General features: G+C 36.9%; 1 protein-coding gene across 4 annotated transcripts in view; it reads right to left on the bottom strand.

Moving 5' to 3' along the window:
* Positions 1-16,660, bottom strand: part of PARD3 (par-3 family cell polarity regulator) — a 1,150,653-nt gene that overhangs the window by 16,234 nt on the left and 1,117,759 nt on the right. For all 4 annotated transcript variants that reach the window (XM_053713848.1, XM_053713850.1, XM_053713851.1 and 1 more), the window contains one exon: positions 6,879-7,006. In XM_053713848.1, the coding sequence (XP_053569823.1) occupies positions 6,879-7,006 (128 nt within the window). The remainder of the gene's footprint in view (positions 1-6,878; positions 7,007-16,660) is intronic.

The following is a 16,660-nucleotide window of genomic DNA, read 5'->3' as shown; positions in this document are numbered from 1 at the left end:
TTCAACTTCATTGCAACTTGGCCGTGAAAACCAATGTTATATATTTTGAATTCTTTGCCTACAGATTAATAATGTTTTACTTAAATCTTATAAATCTACCAGGCTCAAGTTATAAAATCTGAAAAGAACATAATGTATACAGTGTTCATAATACCAGACTCATTAATCATAACAATTTAATTAAGGCAATGATTCTTAAATAAAGGCTATATGGGCAAAGCCAAGATTTCCTTACATGTTGGCCAGCAACCAATAAGAATTATGGAGCACATAATGCAGAGTCAATGTGCGATATTTCTAATTAAACAAATAAATGCATTTGACAGTTTAATAAGAAAATAATCCAACTACAGTCTATTTACTAATTGTAGCACTTTCTATTTCACCTGTACCAATGTACAAAAACATTTCCATCTTGTTATTGATAGGGTTTACCGTTTGAACAGGCTTGGTATGAGGCAATGCATTTTTACAGAATAGCCGATAATAATGGTGAGCTGAAGCAATAAAGAATTAAAAATCCTTGACTGAATGTTCTTTTATGAGTCTTATATTTAAATGTATTGCATTCACATACAATATCCAGTTCTGGATTTGATTAGCCGATTCTTAATAATCATATTTTAAGAACATGTCTAAGTGTCTTTCTCAAGAAATTGCTTGTGGGCATGCAGCATATGTCTAGTGTGGCTATAAACATGTGCATCTTTTTATGTATAAAATAGACCAGGGCTCCATAAATTTGTTCAAAATACAGGAGCCAGCCAATTTTTTTACCATCCCTATGATAGAGATATAGAATCTATCTGCAAATATAATAGACAAAAATATAAATATTGACACACGTGTGTGTGTGTGTATATATATATATATATATATATATATATATATATATATATATATATATATATATATATACACGTGTATACCTCACTTTACAGCGCTTCGCTAATACAGCGCTTTGTGGAGCTGAAGTTCAACCTCCAAAGATTTTGAAACAGTGCTGTAATCATCGTGAGATTGCGAGAAAAGTGACTGGCACCATTTTGCTATGCGCAGTTCTGACAAATTTTACTACAGTCATTGTCACTATTTTACAGGTACAGTATTTATTGAATACTGTGCTGTGCTTTGCTAGTGTTAAACTAAAAGCAGCACTATTGCACCCCTAATATAAGTTAGTTCAAACATGTTTTCAAGTTTTTAAACACACTGGCAAGTGAAAAGAAAGCTAAAACTGCCTTGTTTCACTTTAAGGTGGTTTTCACTTTACAGCGGGGCTCCGGTCCCTAACCCGCTGTATGAGCGGGGTATACCTGTATGTATATATATATATATATATATATATATATATATATATAAAAATTTACATATATATATATATATATATATATATATATATATATGTATATATATGTATATATATGTATATATGAACACACATACACAACACACTGCTTTTTATGGAGAGTTATGGTCATTATTGTGCTAAAATAGGGATACATGCAAATCTGCTCAAATTCAGTCTACACGGGTAGTTTTATCTAATACTTTTTGAGAGAGGAAAAATATCAGTTGTTAAAGCTGAATTCCAGAATGAGTAGTGTAAAAATGACACGCTTGAACAGACTACAGTGTCCCTTTAACAGTTCTTTATCATAGAGTGAATTATAGTTTATTATAACTATTACTATCTTTCGGCTAGATTACGAGTTTTGCGTTAGAGGATATGCAGTGCTAATGAGCAGTTTTCACTCGACGCTCACTTACATGCAGCACTGGTATTACGAGTTTTTACAAACCCGTCGTTAAAACACAAGAAGTGAGCGTTGAGCAAAATTTTGTTCATTACCGCACTCCAATACCAGCGCTGCTTAAGTCAGTGGTGAGCTGGTGTAACGTGCTTGTGCACGATTTCCCCATAGGAATCAACGGGGAGAGCTGGCTGAAAAAATGTCTAACACCTGCAAAAAAGCAGCGTAAAACTCCTTAACGCAGCCCCATTCATTCCTATGGGGAAATAAAATTTATGTCTACACCTAACACTCTAACATGAACCCGAGTCTAAACACCCCTAATCTTACACTTATTAACCCATAATCTGCTGCCCCCAACATCGCCGAACCCCACATTATATTTATTAACCCCTACTCTGCCGCCCCCAACATCGCCGAACCCCACATTATATTTATTAACCCCTACTCTGCCGCCCCCAATGTCGCCGCCACCTACCTACACTTATTAACTTACCTACCTACACTTATTAACCCCTAATCTGCCGCCCCCAACATCTCCGCCACTATAATAAACATATTAACCCCTAAACCACTGCACTCCCGCCTCGCAAACATTAGTTAAATATTATTAACCCCTAATCTGCCACCCCTAACATCGCCGCCACCTACCTAAATTTATTAACCTCTAATCTGCCGCCCTCAACGTCGCCGCCACTATATTAAAGTTATTAACCCCTAAACCTAAGTCTAACCATAAACCTAACACCCCCTAACTTAAATATAATTTAAATAAATTGAAAAAAATATTCCTATCATTAACTAAATTATTCCTATTTAAAACTAAATACTTACCTGTAAAATAAACCCTAAGATAGCTACAATATAACTAATAGTTACATTGTAGCTAGCTTAGGGTTTATTTTTATTTTACAGGCAAGTTTTTATTTATTTTAACTAGGTAGAATAGTTATTAAATAGTTATTAACTATTTAATAACTACCTAGTTAAAATAAAGACAAATTTAACTGTAAAATAAAACCTAACCTAAGTTACACTAACATCTAACACTACACTATAATTAAATTAACTAAATTAAATACAATTACCTAAATTAAATTTGCTAAAGTACAAAAACAAACAAACACTAAATTACAGAAAATAATAAACAAATTACAAAAATGTAAACTAATTAAACCTAATCTAATAGCCCTATTAAAATAAAAAAGCCTCCCAAAATAAAAAAAAAAACCCTAGCCTAAACTAAATTACCAATAGCTCTTAAAAGGGCCTTTTGCGGGGCATTGCCCCAAAGTTTTTGGATTGAACTTCAATTGGATCAGCCAATTTTTTCTACCTTAATTCCGATTGGCTGATAGAATTCTATCAGCCAATCGGAATCTAAGGGACGCCATCTTGGACGACGTCACTTAAAGGTACCTTCATTCTGTGTTAGTCGTTGGATGAAGAGGATGCTCCGCGTCGGATGTCTTGAAGATGGACTCGCTCCGCGCCGGATGGATGAAGATAGAAGATGCCGTTTGGATGAAGAATTCTGCCCGTCTGGAGGACCACTTCTGCCCGGCTTGGATGAAGACTTCTGCTCGTTTGGAGGACCACTTCGCCCGCCTTGGATGAAGACGTCTCCCGGTAAGTCGATCTTCAGGGGGTTAGTGTTTTTTAAGTGTGTACTGGGTGGGTTTTATTTTTAGGTTAGGGACTTTGGGCGGCAAAAGAGCTAACTGCCCTTTTAAGGGCAATGCCAATCTAGGGCAATGGGGAGCTTAGGTTTTTTTTAAGATAGGTTTTTATTTGGGGGGTTGGTTTGTGGGTGGTGGGTTTTACTGTTGGGGGGTTGTTTGTATTTTCTTTTTACAGGTAAAAGAGCTGATTACTTTGGGGCAATGCCCTGCAAAAGGCCCTTTTAAGGGCTATTGGTAGTTTAGTTTAAGGGTTTTTTTTAATTTTTTTTTTTTGGGGGGGGGCTTTTTTTATTTTAATAGGGCTATTAGATTAGGTGTAATTAGTTTAAATTCCTATAATTTGTTTATTATTTTATGTAATTTAGTGTTTGTGTTTTTTGTACTTTAGCTAATTTAATTTAGGTAATTGTATGTAATTTATTTAATTATAGTGTAGTGTTAGGTGTAATTATAACTTAGGTTAGGTTTTATTTTACATGAACTTTTGTATTTATTTTAGCTAGGTAGTTATTAAATAGTTAATAACTATTTAGTAACTATTCTACCTAGTTAAAATAAATACAAACTTGCCTGTAAAATAAAAATAAATCCTAAGCTAGCTACAATGTAACTATTAGTTATATTGTAGCTATTTTAGGGTTTATTTTACAGGTAAGTATTTAGTTTTAAATAGGAATAATTTAGTTAATGATAGGAATTTTTGGGGTTAGGGTTAGACTTAGATTTAGGGGTTAATAACTTTAATATAGTGGTAGCGACGTTGGGGCGGCAGATTAGGGGTTAATAAATATTTAAACTAGTGTTTGCGAGGCGGGAGTGCAGTGGTTAATATATTTATTATAGTGGCGGCGATGTCCGATTCGGCAGATTAGGGGTTAAGATGTTTCTTTTAGTGTTTGCAATGTGGGAGGGCCTCGGTTTAGGGCAAGTTTATGGGTGTTAGTGTACTTTTTAGAACTTTAGTTAAGAGTTTTATGCTACGGCGTTGTAGTGTAAAACTCTTAACTACTGATTTTAAAATGCGGTACCAGTCTTGAAAGGAGAGGGTGTACCGATCACTTTTTGGCAGACTCGTAATACCGGCGCAATGCAAGCCCATTGAAAAAAAGAGGATTCGCAATTTATGTAAGTGGATATGCGGTATTTCCAAGTCTGGCCAAAAAAGTTAGCACTACACCTGTACCTGCAAGACTCGTAATACCAGTGGGCATTAAAAAGCAGCGTTAGGACCGGCTAACGCTGCTTTTTAAGCCTAACGCAAAACTTGTAATCTAGCCGTTTATGTGTAAAGTGCCAGCAGATTTCCCAGTGCTGTACAATAAATATAAAACAGTAATAAGCAGATATACATAAGTATTTGAGTGAGGGCCCCCTTACTAGAGAATTAACAATCCAAACCACTCAGTTAAAATGTTTCCTATTTTTATGAGTGGTCACTATAAAGTTTTCTGGAATTGTGCAAAGCTCGGATCACAGACAGAGAAAAATATTAATGAAAAGTGACCTTAAAATGTAAACTATTCTTATAACATCTGAAGAAGCGAGAAGTTCCAAATACAAATTGAACCAATTTATAATATTTTTGAGTGCAATTAAATTCCCACTTTGGGCGAAGAGCCAGTCATTTTATATACTGAACATTTCTTTGAATAGCTTTTAAATCTTCATTTTGACCATTTGCACATTCAGCTTTTAGTGAAAAGCTTTAAATTAAACAACAATTCTTTGGATCACTGGTCTTAAAAACTACAAATTACCATAGTCATATAACACAGGCTTTGCTGATCTATTCATGTGACTTTTTGTCATGCAGCCCTTTCTTGGAAATTATTTTCTATTTTGTAAAAAAGTTGTGAGTGTGCATAAAGGATGTTCATTATGTAGATTGCCTGTATGTTACATAAAATATTAATATTTGTTTTAAAGGGATACTGCACTCAAAACTGTTCTGTTTATTAATGGGGAAGAGCAGAATCACTTGGATAATTTCTACTAACACTCACTGGCTGATAGGCATGTCCTACTAATACTGTTTGGCTGATAGGCACATCCTACTAATGCTCATTGGCTGATAGGCACATCCTACTAATGATCATTGGCTGATAGGCACATCCTCCTAATTTTGTTTGGTTGATGTATTTTATACTGCTCATTGGTTGGTGGACACTTCCTATTAAAGCTCATTGGCTGAAAGACATTTCCTACTAATGCAGTTTGGCCAATAGGTACTGCCTGCTATTGCCCATGTAAAGGGGTTAAACACACAGGAAAACTCCTACTTGCAAATTTTCAGCTCCTGAGCAGCACAAAGTTGGTGATTAGCGGGATCATGTGACTACCACTCATGTTTTTTTTCATGGGCCATGTCTTGCAGGCCTGTGTATTCTGCAGCTTTGTTGGCTGCCAAATGCGGTGGCTGCTCGCGGCCTTTGACTCTTTTTGGAGCCGGTTTTCTAGTGCAACAGACTAAGATCTGGATTTTCACAGATCTTATTGTGTTGCACTTTCATAAGAAGGAATCAGGTTCGGAAAAGTGCTAAAAGCTGCAAGCAGCCTCCTCCTTCCACAGGCACAGGCCTAAAGTCTTGCTCAGGAACATCAAGGTTTGCAGGGGTTAAAAACAGTTATATATCCTCAAAGCAATAATTTACATTTTCCTAAACTAACCATTTATTTTTGCATTAAGGATGCAAGATAAATATCAAAGGTATTCTATTAAACAATGGTTTTGTTCAGGAAATACTAAAATAACTATTACTTGAACAATGTTTTTGTTTTTTAATAGTGCTTATACATATAAACTATACAGTAGATATTCAGTTTATATTGGTGTTTGTTTGGAGATATTTGTGTACAAATTGTGTGATATCTTGTTTCACTCTTAACCATACTTACTGGTAGAACAGTTGCTGCTGTGATTCTTTGATGTGGGTGATGGGAAAAACGTAAGAGGGAATATTTGTTTTCAAATGGGGATCAACATCAAAGGTGTTTAAGAGACCTGCACTTATATACATCATGTTTTTTTTAATAGTATTATCCAAAATCATAATCATTGCGTTTATCATGAATCCACATCACAAGTACATTACAGTTTGAGATTTAAAGGACATTTTTGGTAAAACTCAAACTTCCAAATTAAACAGTGCCCTTTCCTTAAGCTGGCACATCACACTTTAAGAAATGTTACTGATCGACTGAAGCCCAGTGAGTGCTTAATTAAGAAGTTTACATGTGGAAGTAATATGCACCCTGGCAGATGAATTAAGTTGGTGAGAGTGAATTATCTGGATTTTTCAGTAAAACTCCAATATTAAGAATCACCCAATTCATGTGTCATAGATGGGAATAACCAAGCAAAACCACACCAGAAACTGCTATTTGGTTAGTAACTCACTTTATACAGTATCCTAAGATCTACAGACACGGAAAGGCAAGTTACCTGGGTAATGAACTGTACTGGCGTTGTGCTTGCTGGAAACTCTCTCTTTCCTCCTGCCGTTGTCGCTGCACCTGAACTTCAACAGATACAGAATGTCGTCCACTCTGATTATATGTTGTGGTGTTTGGCTAGAATAAAACAAAAAACAAAAGCGATTTTCAGGCTAAAAAATCTCACAAGATGTGATCAAGGTCATCTGTTAGTATTTACTGTGGAAAGTGGATGGACTGTATTGCAGATGAGGACATTTTATACATTATATCTGACATGAAATGTCAAACAGTTTTACAAGCCAAAACATGGCTACCTTGGCAGGGATGGTTTGTAACTCCATTATTTAGATTGGCTCATAAAACCAGGCTTGATTGTAAACATTTCATTCTACATTGAGTGCAAAAGCTGAATTCAGTGGTAGCTGAATGTTTATTGTAATGAGAATGGTATGAAAATGCAACACTTCAGTGAATTCAAGAGCCAGCAAGCCACAGTAATTAGCCCTATGATACCTGCAGCATCTCAGCAGCACAGCATATATGGACATACATCCTAATCACAAGCTTTTGTCAGCTAGAGTCAATTTTGGAAGCCCAGCTATTGCAATTATCTGAATTCTGTATTTACACTCTCTACATGTACATTGGTTTAATACCACATCCAACCACTAAGGATGTCATTAAATTTCAAAATGAAACAACCAAACGAATATTTGTAATTTTGCATTAAACCCTTTGAGATTTATTTTCTAGTAGCTCATTTATAATGGTCTTTAAAGGCTTTCAGCACAGAAGATAACAGACACCCATTACTTTAGTGAGACTAACATTTTACACCTATGTTAATATTTGAACAGCTAATATAATTTAAAAAATGCACCTGCATATTATTTTCAGGCTAATCTATACTTTGTATACATCATTATGCCTAGCGTTTATTTAGTGTTGAATGTCCCTTTAAAGTGAATGTAAAGTTTAATGAATAATGACCCAGTTTTTAAAAATACTCTTAAAAACAGGGGTACCTCCAAATCGTTGCGTGGCTGCAAGAGCTGGATGCCAAAGAGGGGCACACAACGATGGGAGGAAGCCGGATTCATCATCGATCTGCCAACTACAGCAAGAAAAGCGGGGGAGGATTGCCAGTCTGCTTTCCATAAAACAAAGGTAAGTATTTTTAAAAAGAAGATTCATTGTTAAGTTTAATGTATGAAAGAGTATTTTTAAAAACCGGGCGCTTATTCATTAAACTTTACATTCACTTTAATTAGTTCAATCATTTCACATGAGTGAGCAATACGAAGAAATTATTCTATTTAATCAAATCTAGCAAATATTTATCCACCATTTCCAGGAATTGCACTGCATAGAATTGCTAGCTTTAAGGGTTACACAAAGATGCCTCTTTTCTAAACAGAATAATAATAATATTGTTTTCTTTGTCACAGTATGTGCCCAGTAGACATGTAAATGTAATATAAGTGCAGCATCAGCACACAACTAAAATGATATGGCACTATTGTAATAGAATATAAAAAACATGCACTGATGTATTAAAATGTAAGTTACAATATGCCATACAGAGAGAATTGTCATCAATAAAAGGACAATAAGCGACATTTAATTTCCCTGTAACATATTACATTTAGAATAAAAGCAATGCAATATACTTTAATTGTTTTCCCCTGTTTTTGCTATAAAATACAGGTGTCCCTCAGTTTCAGTTGGGGTTCTGTGCTTGAATCAATAGTTGTAAAAAGGACATTATTTTTTTAACATGCACACAGACATACACTTCCTGTTAGCTTCAATATAAAAAAAGCCAGCATTAAAAAATGTTAACATGTTACTGACACACAGACACGTACACACAGACACACACACACACAGACACAAAGACACACTCCCACACAAAGACACTTACACACTCCCACACAAAGACACTTACACACAGACACTCTCACACAAAGACACTTACACACTCCCACACAAAGACACTTACACACAGGCACACTCTCACACACACAAAGACACATACACAAAGACATATACACACAGACATACTCCCACACAAAAAGACACTTACACACATACTCCCACACAAAGACACTTACACACAGACACTCCCACAAAAAGACACTTACACTCAGACACTCCCACACAAACACAGTCTCACACAAAGACACTTACACACAGACATACTCCCACACAAAGACACTTACACACAAAGACACTTGCACACAGGCACACTCTCACACACAGACACACACACACAGACACACAGACACACACACACAGAGACACTCCCACACTTACACACATACTCCCACACAAAGACACACTCCCACACAAAGACACTTACACACAGACAAACTCCTACACAACGACACTTACACACAGACACTCCCACAAAAAGACACTTACACACAGACACTCCCACACAAACACACTCTCACACAAAGACACTTACACACAGACATACTCCCACACAAAGACACTTACACACAAAGACACTTGCACACAGGCACACTCTCACACACAGACACACACACACAGAGACACTCCCACACAAAAATACACTTACACACGGACACACTCCCACACAAAGACACTTACACACAGACACACTCACACAAAGACACTTACACACAGACACACTCACACAAAGACACTTACACACAGACACACTCCCACAAAAAGACACTAACACACAGACACACTCTCACACAAAGACACTAGCACACAGACACACTCCCACACAAAGACACTTGCACACAGGCACACTCTCTCACACACAAAGACACATACACACAGAAACACACAGAGACACACATACAGACACACTTCCACACAAAAAGACACGTACACACAGACACACTCACACAGACACTTACACACTCCCACACAAAGACACTTACACAGACACACTCACACAGACACTCTCCCACAAAGACACTTACACACACTCACACAAAGACACTTACACACAGACACACACACACTCACACAAAGATACACACACACTTACACAAAGACACACACTCACACAAAGACACACACAGAGACACTTACACACACAGACACTTACACAGACACTTACACACACACACAAACACTTACACACAGACACACACATACACATACACAGGCACTTACACACACACACACAGGCACTTACACACACACACACACAGGCACTTACACACACACACACACAGGCACTTACACACACACACACACAGGCACTTACACACACACACACACACACACAGGCACTTACACACACACACACACACACACACACACACAGGCACTTACACACACACACAGGCACTTACACACACACACAGGCACTTACACACACACACAGGCACTTACACACACACACAGGCACTTACACACACACACAGGCACTTACACACACACACAGGCACTTACACACACACACAGGCACTTACACACACACACAGGCACTTACACCACACACAGGCACTTACACCACACACAGGCACTTACACCACACACAGGCACTCACACCACACACAGACACTTACACCACACACAGACACTTACACCACACACACACACTCACACAAAAACACTTACACACACACAGACACACTCTCACACAAAGACACTTACACACAGACACACTCTCACACAAAGACACTTACACACAGACACACTCTCACACAAAGACACTTACACACAGACACACTCTCACACAAAGACACTTACACACAGACACACTCTCACACAAAGACACATACACATAAGAGGGAGGTAACTGTAGGCATGAGCAGTATATTGCAAACGCACAATGTCACCTTTTTTGCTGAGCCTTTTTCCCACCAAACCTGGACACTTGCATATCCAGACCTGACACCACTACAAACCTGGACGCACAAATAAAAACCTGAACTGTCTGGGTAATTCCCGGACAGGTGGCAACCCAAAGTGCTTGATAAAGGCAGTGAATTGAATGTCTCTAACATGACTTAATCACTGTTTAAATAAAGATTCTAAAGCTTACAACACAGTGCTATAGAGAAATAATTTTGTTCTAACATCATATTTTATTAATTTCATAAACAACAAAATGACGTTTCCTCAACTAAACAAACGTTATCCAGATATATAGGATACAGCTATCAAATTTACATGGCAACTGATCTGCTTTCAGAACAGCAAATGTCTAAACATACTGATTTCCTCACAGGACAGTGACAGAAGTTGTTTTTTTCCTTCTATTTTTGTTTCTCATAGTTAAGTAGAATCCCACTGATAAATCATACAGATGAAGATTTAAGGAGTGTTTGTTTATCTGCAAGTCCAGAGAAGAACAAAAGCTCACAAAGGAAAGGCACAGCAGGTGGAATTTGAGTATGTACCATACAAGATGCTGTGCTGCAGCTTATAAATCCTAATACTCAGCCAGCACACAGGGAAAGGTTTCACTGAGCCTACTAGATTTGTTTTTTTTTTTTGTGTTATCAGCAGCCACACATGAAGAGGACGAGATCAGCCATCATACAGAGAGGAACTGCATTAGCTACTAGAGTTATAGTCAATTCTTCTGCAAGGTTTGCGGCATATAAAATAGTTCTTACATACAGGAGCAATATGTTTACACAAATGTGTATGAACTGAGCTTTAGAAAGAGATGGGGAAGCGTATACAGACAGAAATATCTACCAAATTAAAATTTGGCTTTTTTCCCTTTGATTAAAATTCAGTTAACTATTTACTTTTTTTTTCTGCTGGACTAGTAACTTTTTGTACCAAACAAGTAATCTATAGGGGTCGATTTATCAAAGGCTTCACACCCCTACGACTGCAGGTTCTCACAAGAGAACCTGCAGTCCTTATTTATGAAGCAGCAGTCATCAGACCGCTGCTTTCCTAACTCTTTTCCACCTCTTAGGTGGCAAATTTCAATCTCCCCTGTCTCGTGCGACCTGAGAGATTGACACCTCTTGCCCGCACGTGATTGGCTGTGCACCAGGAGGCATTACACAAGAGAGCAAAATTGGGTTCTTGTGCAATGCTGAATTCCACCAGGGGAATTCAGTCCGCCAGAGGCAAGCTGCTGCGGACAGGGGCGCATATGTATGCCCCTGTCCACTGTAGCTTGATTAATCGACCCCATATCGGTATTTTTATGTGTGTGGGTGTATGTGTGTGTGTTTGTGTATGTGTGTGTGGGTGTATGTGTGTGGGTGTATGTGTATTGGTGTGTGTGTGGGTGCATGTGGATGTGTGGGTGTGTGTGTGGGTGCATGTGGATGTGTGGGTGTGTGTGTGTGTGTGTGTGTGGGTGTGTGTGTAGGTGTGTGTGTGTGGGTGTGTGTGGATGTGTGTGTGTGGGTGTGTGGATGTGTGTGTGTGGGTGTGTGTGTGTGTGTGTGTGTGGGTGTGTGTGGATGTGTATGTGGATGTATGTGTGTGTGTGGATGTGTGTGTGGATGTGTGTGTGGATGTATGTGTGGATGTATGTGTGTGTGTGTGTGTGTGCATTTAATTATACATACTGAACCTTAATACTTCATACTTATACAATTTTTGTTTTTTTAATTCTTCTTACTTGATTAGTTCTCTCTGTACATAAACACAAGTTATATAAATCCTACCAATTGTGCCCGAAGCTTTTGCATGTCAGATGCGCATTTCTAAAGCAGGCTCACGACTAATTGGAAATATGTAATTGTATGATATGCTCAGTACATGAAATTCAATTCGAGCCATTGTGTATCAAAATTACAACCCTGTAATTCAATAGCTCAAGAGATGTCCTTGAATATGTTTCAATCTTATATTTTAAGGTTGCTAAGGGGAACATGCAGCATTTTTATTGAAAGAAAGAAAATGGTAGCAGATGTATTAATTTTGCCAGAATATAAGAGACTTTTGTGTACCCCCTGTGTAGTGTGCAAGCACAAAGTGAAAAGCAATTATTTGAAGGGCATTATGACTCTCAAATAATGTATTTCAGCCAAAGCAAAAACTGACTGTTCAAATAACCGATGCAGCCAAAGATTCTCGCATTTTCTAGGGTGTGTGGCCACCAAAAAAATGGAAATCATTAAATCCAAGTACAAACGTAAAATCCAAAAGCAACTCTTCCAAAATATTTTTTAAACAATATTCTATTAATGCTGAAGAGCCCAATTAAAGGAGTAAGTTGGTGTGGGCTACAGAAAACCAGCGTTAATACTGAGTTCAGGTTACTAAACACAATTGTACCCACTGTAACATAAGCAGGTGGGTAGCTCTGCATTATCTGATATGTAGAAGTCAAATTATTTACTTAAAGAACAATTAAATGCAGTAGAATTGCATAATCACCAACTGCATAATAAAAAGACAATAAAATAGCACTTAATGTGAATTTCAAACAAGCGGCATTTTTTTTTTTTTTTTTTTTTTACACATTTGAACGTTTGTTGTGTGTCTTCTGTATCATGTGACGGCAAATCAGTCAACCACAGACACACGTATATACTGTGAACTCTTGCACATGCTCAATTGAACCTGTTGCTTTAGAAAGTGACCATATAAAAGACTATGCACAACTTGATAATAGAGTTAAAGTGATGGTAAATAATAGAGTTCTATGATGAATCATTATAAAGTATATACTAGGCATATCCAAACCGCTGTATAGTAACTTTTTTTTTTTTAATGCTTTGTAATTTATAAAATTAAATTTGTTTATTATTACCGCTTCTTTGTGTATCCTCCGCCCCTTCCATTTCACATTCTGTATTCTGGTGACAGAGAGCGGGTGGGACTTCAAAGAGCACGGACCAGCCGGACTAGAAAGAGTTTTGTCCATCAGAGTGAATGAGCAACTCTGCAACGCCATGGGGCCTATAGATTTATGGGAGCCCTGTGGCTTGAAAGAAGATTGGCTCAGCGGTGAAAACGTCAACATCAAGAGGGGCAAGCAGAGGGGGGTTTAAAACAATTATATATCAAAATGATTTTAATTAAACACATTTTTAAAAATAGTTTATATTTACACTGCTAGATAAAAATGTCACCGACTTTACAGTGTGCTGCAACAATAAGGTTGTTAACTTGTTATCACTTTAAATTAAAACTTATTTGTACTTTTTTTTTTATTGCATGCTGTATCTGAAAACTTTAAATATCATGGTGTCTTGGTATCTTTTACTTTCACTCTACAAAAAAAAATGTATTTGCAACTATGCAGTAGTGGTGAGGTCAGAACATAGGGTACCGCTGCACTGACTGCAGTTCAAGTGCACATTTTAACAGCAAAATAAGTTGCAAAAATGCGTTTAAAAGGAAAGGGACAGTATAATATAAAATGACTTGTTATACCAGCTGGAGAGTATAAAATGTAAGAGAAGTTGCTCCTTGAGGTTTATTTTTGTATTAAAAATACATATATATTATTGAAACCACAACCCATCAAAAACAGTTGAGCGTGCAGGGAAATCAGATATCCTTATTTTACCACTTTCTGTACAAACATAAAGAAGAGAAGAAAAGATTTGAAATGTAATATTTTATTGCTCATGTCTTCTACCTCCTACTGGGAGTATAATTTCTTCTGCTGGCTGTGTTTACACAGCTTTTCTACAGCCAATACTTAAGTATATAAACTATCTGTATATGTAAGGATACCATGAGCAAAACCAGCTATTTCAAATGCAGATATAATGGTAAATGAGCTATTTCTAAACAATTTGATATACTCCAGCAGGTAAAGTAAATAATTGGGAACACATTAAAGGGGAGAAATAGTTAGGGTATACTGTCCCTTTAACTGTAGAGTGCATTTAAATACGATTTTAGTTCCCTTTTATGAAAGCCCCAGAGCTATGGTACAGATGTTCCTGTCTCAAAACATATTAGAATGGCTTAGCACCTAAATAGTTTGAGCCAGGATTTTAAAGAATGTAACCCATACAGTCCAGCTCAACAAGCTTTTATGATAATATAATCAGAGGCAATCTCATTTTTTATCTAATTATTCATCGGCAAATTATAGAAAAAAAACCATTTAAATATATTTGGTGGTTGAATAATTTTTTTTTTTTTTTTTTTTACTTCTGCCAGTATACAGTGTTTTGTTTTTACAAACAAAATGATATCTGTATTGAATAATAATTGAAGTCTAAATGTATATTATATTGCTTTGGTCTTCGAGCACTCCATCTGGAAGCTGATATTCTCAGTGATTTAAAGTCACTGATCTCTTTAGTGCGAACCATTGAACTGTCAAAGGTTGTCTATGTTAGTCATGTTTATGTGGAATGTTTGATAAAAGAGGGACAATATGTAACACTAATAAACAAACAAATATACTTATGATTCCTTGGTTTAAAAATATAAACACATACATATATGCGGACACCTGACCATAACACCTATATGAGATTGTTGAACATCCCATTCCAAAACCATTGGCATTAATATGAAGCTGATACCCCTTTGTGGCTTCAATAGCTTCCACTCTTTAGGAAAGGCTTTCCACAATATTTTGGAGTGTGTATGTTGGAATTTTATGCCCATTCAGCAAAAAGAGCATTTGTGAGGTCATGCATTGATGTTGGATGAGAAGGTCCATCTCACAATTAGCTTTCCAATTCACCCCAAAGGTGTTTAATGGGGTTGAGGTTAGGGCTCTGTGCAGGCCACTCAAGTTTCTCCACTGCTCCACACCAAAGTTGTCTTCTTATTTCTTCACAGACCTCTCTTTGTGCACAGAGGCACAGTTATGCTGGAACAAGAAACTACCTTCTCCAAACTGTTGCTACAAAGTTGGAAGCACCGAACGGTCTAAAATATCTTTGTGTCCTGTAGCATTTAGAGGACCCTTCACTGTAAATAAGGGGCCTAGCTCAAACCCTGAAATGCCCGAGACCATTATCTCTCCTCCACTAAACTTTACAGTAGGCACCATGCATTTTGGTAGGTAGTGTTATCCTGGCATCTGCCAAACCCAGATTCTTACATCAGACAGCCAGATAGTGAAGCATGATTCATCATTTCAGAGAACACATTTCCACTGATTCAGTGGTGGCGTGCGCTACACTACTCCAGCCGATAATTGCCATTGCACAGGTTGATGTGAGGCTTGTGTACAGCTGATTGGTCATTGTAACCAATTTCATGAAGCTTTCGACTCATGTTCTTGGGCTGTTGTTGCTTCCAGTGGCAGTTTCAAATTCTGTAGTTATTGATGCAATAGATGATCGGTGACTTATGCTCTACACACTTCAGCACTCGGCGGGGCCTGTTCTGTAAATTTATGTGGTCTATCACACTTTATGGCTGGGCTGCTGTTGCTCATAGATGCCTCACAATAACAGCACTTTCAGTTAATAGGTAGAGCAGAAATTTTACAAACTAACTTGTGGCAAAGGAGGAATCCTATGACAATACCGTTTAAAGTCACTGATCTCTTTAGTGCGAACCAATGAACTATCAAAGGTTGTCTATGTTAATCATGTTTATGTGGAATGTCTGAAAAAAGAGGGACAATATGTAACACTTATAAACAAACATATAAACTTATGATTCCTTGGTTAAAAAAAAAAAAAAAAAAAAAATAAATAAAAAAAATAAAAAAAATAATATATATATATATACATATATATATATATACACACATATATATATATATATATATATATATATATATATATATATATATATATATATTGCCAATTTAAGTCACTTTATTATTTTTTATTAAATGCAAAACACAAGTACACAGAGAACACATTTCCACTGCCTCAGTGGTGGCGTGCGTTA

Source organism: Bombina bombina, chromosome 5 (assembly GCF_027579735.1).
Source record: "Bombina bombina isolate aBomBom1 chromosome 5, aBomBom1.pri, whole genome shotgun sequence".
Lineage (NCBI taxonomy): Eukaryota > Metazoa > Chordata > Amphibia > Anura > Bombinatoridae > Bombina > Bombina bombina.
Note: the sequence above shows the minus strand (reverse complement) of the source record. Positions and strands in the feature narration are given on the sequence as shown.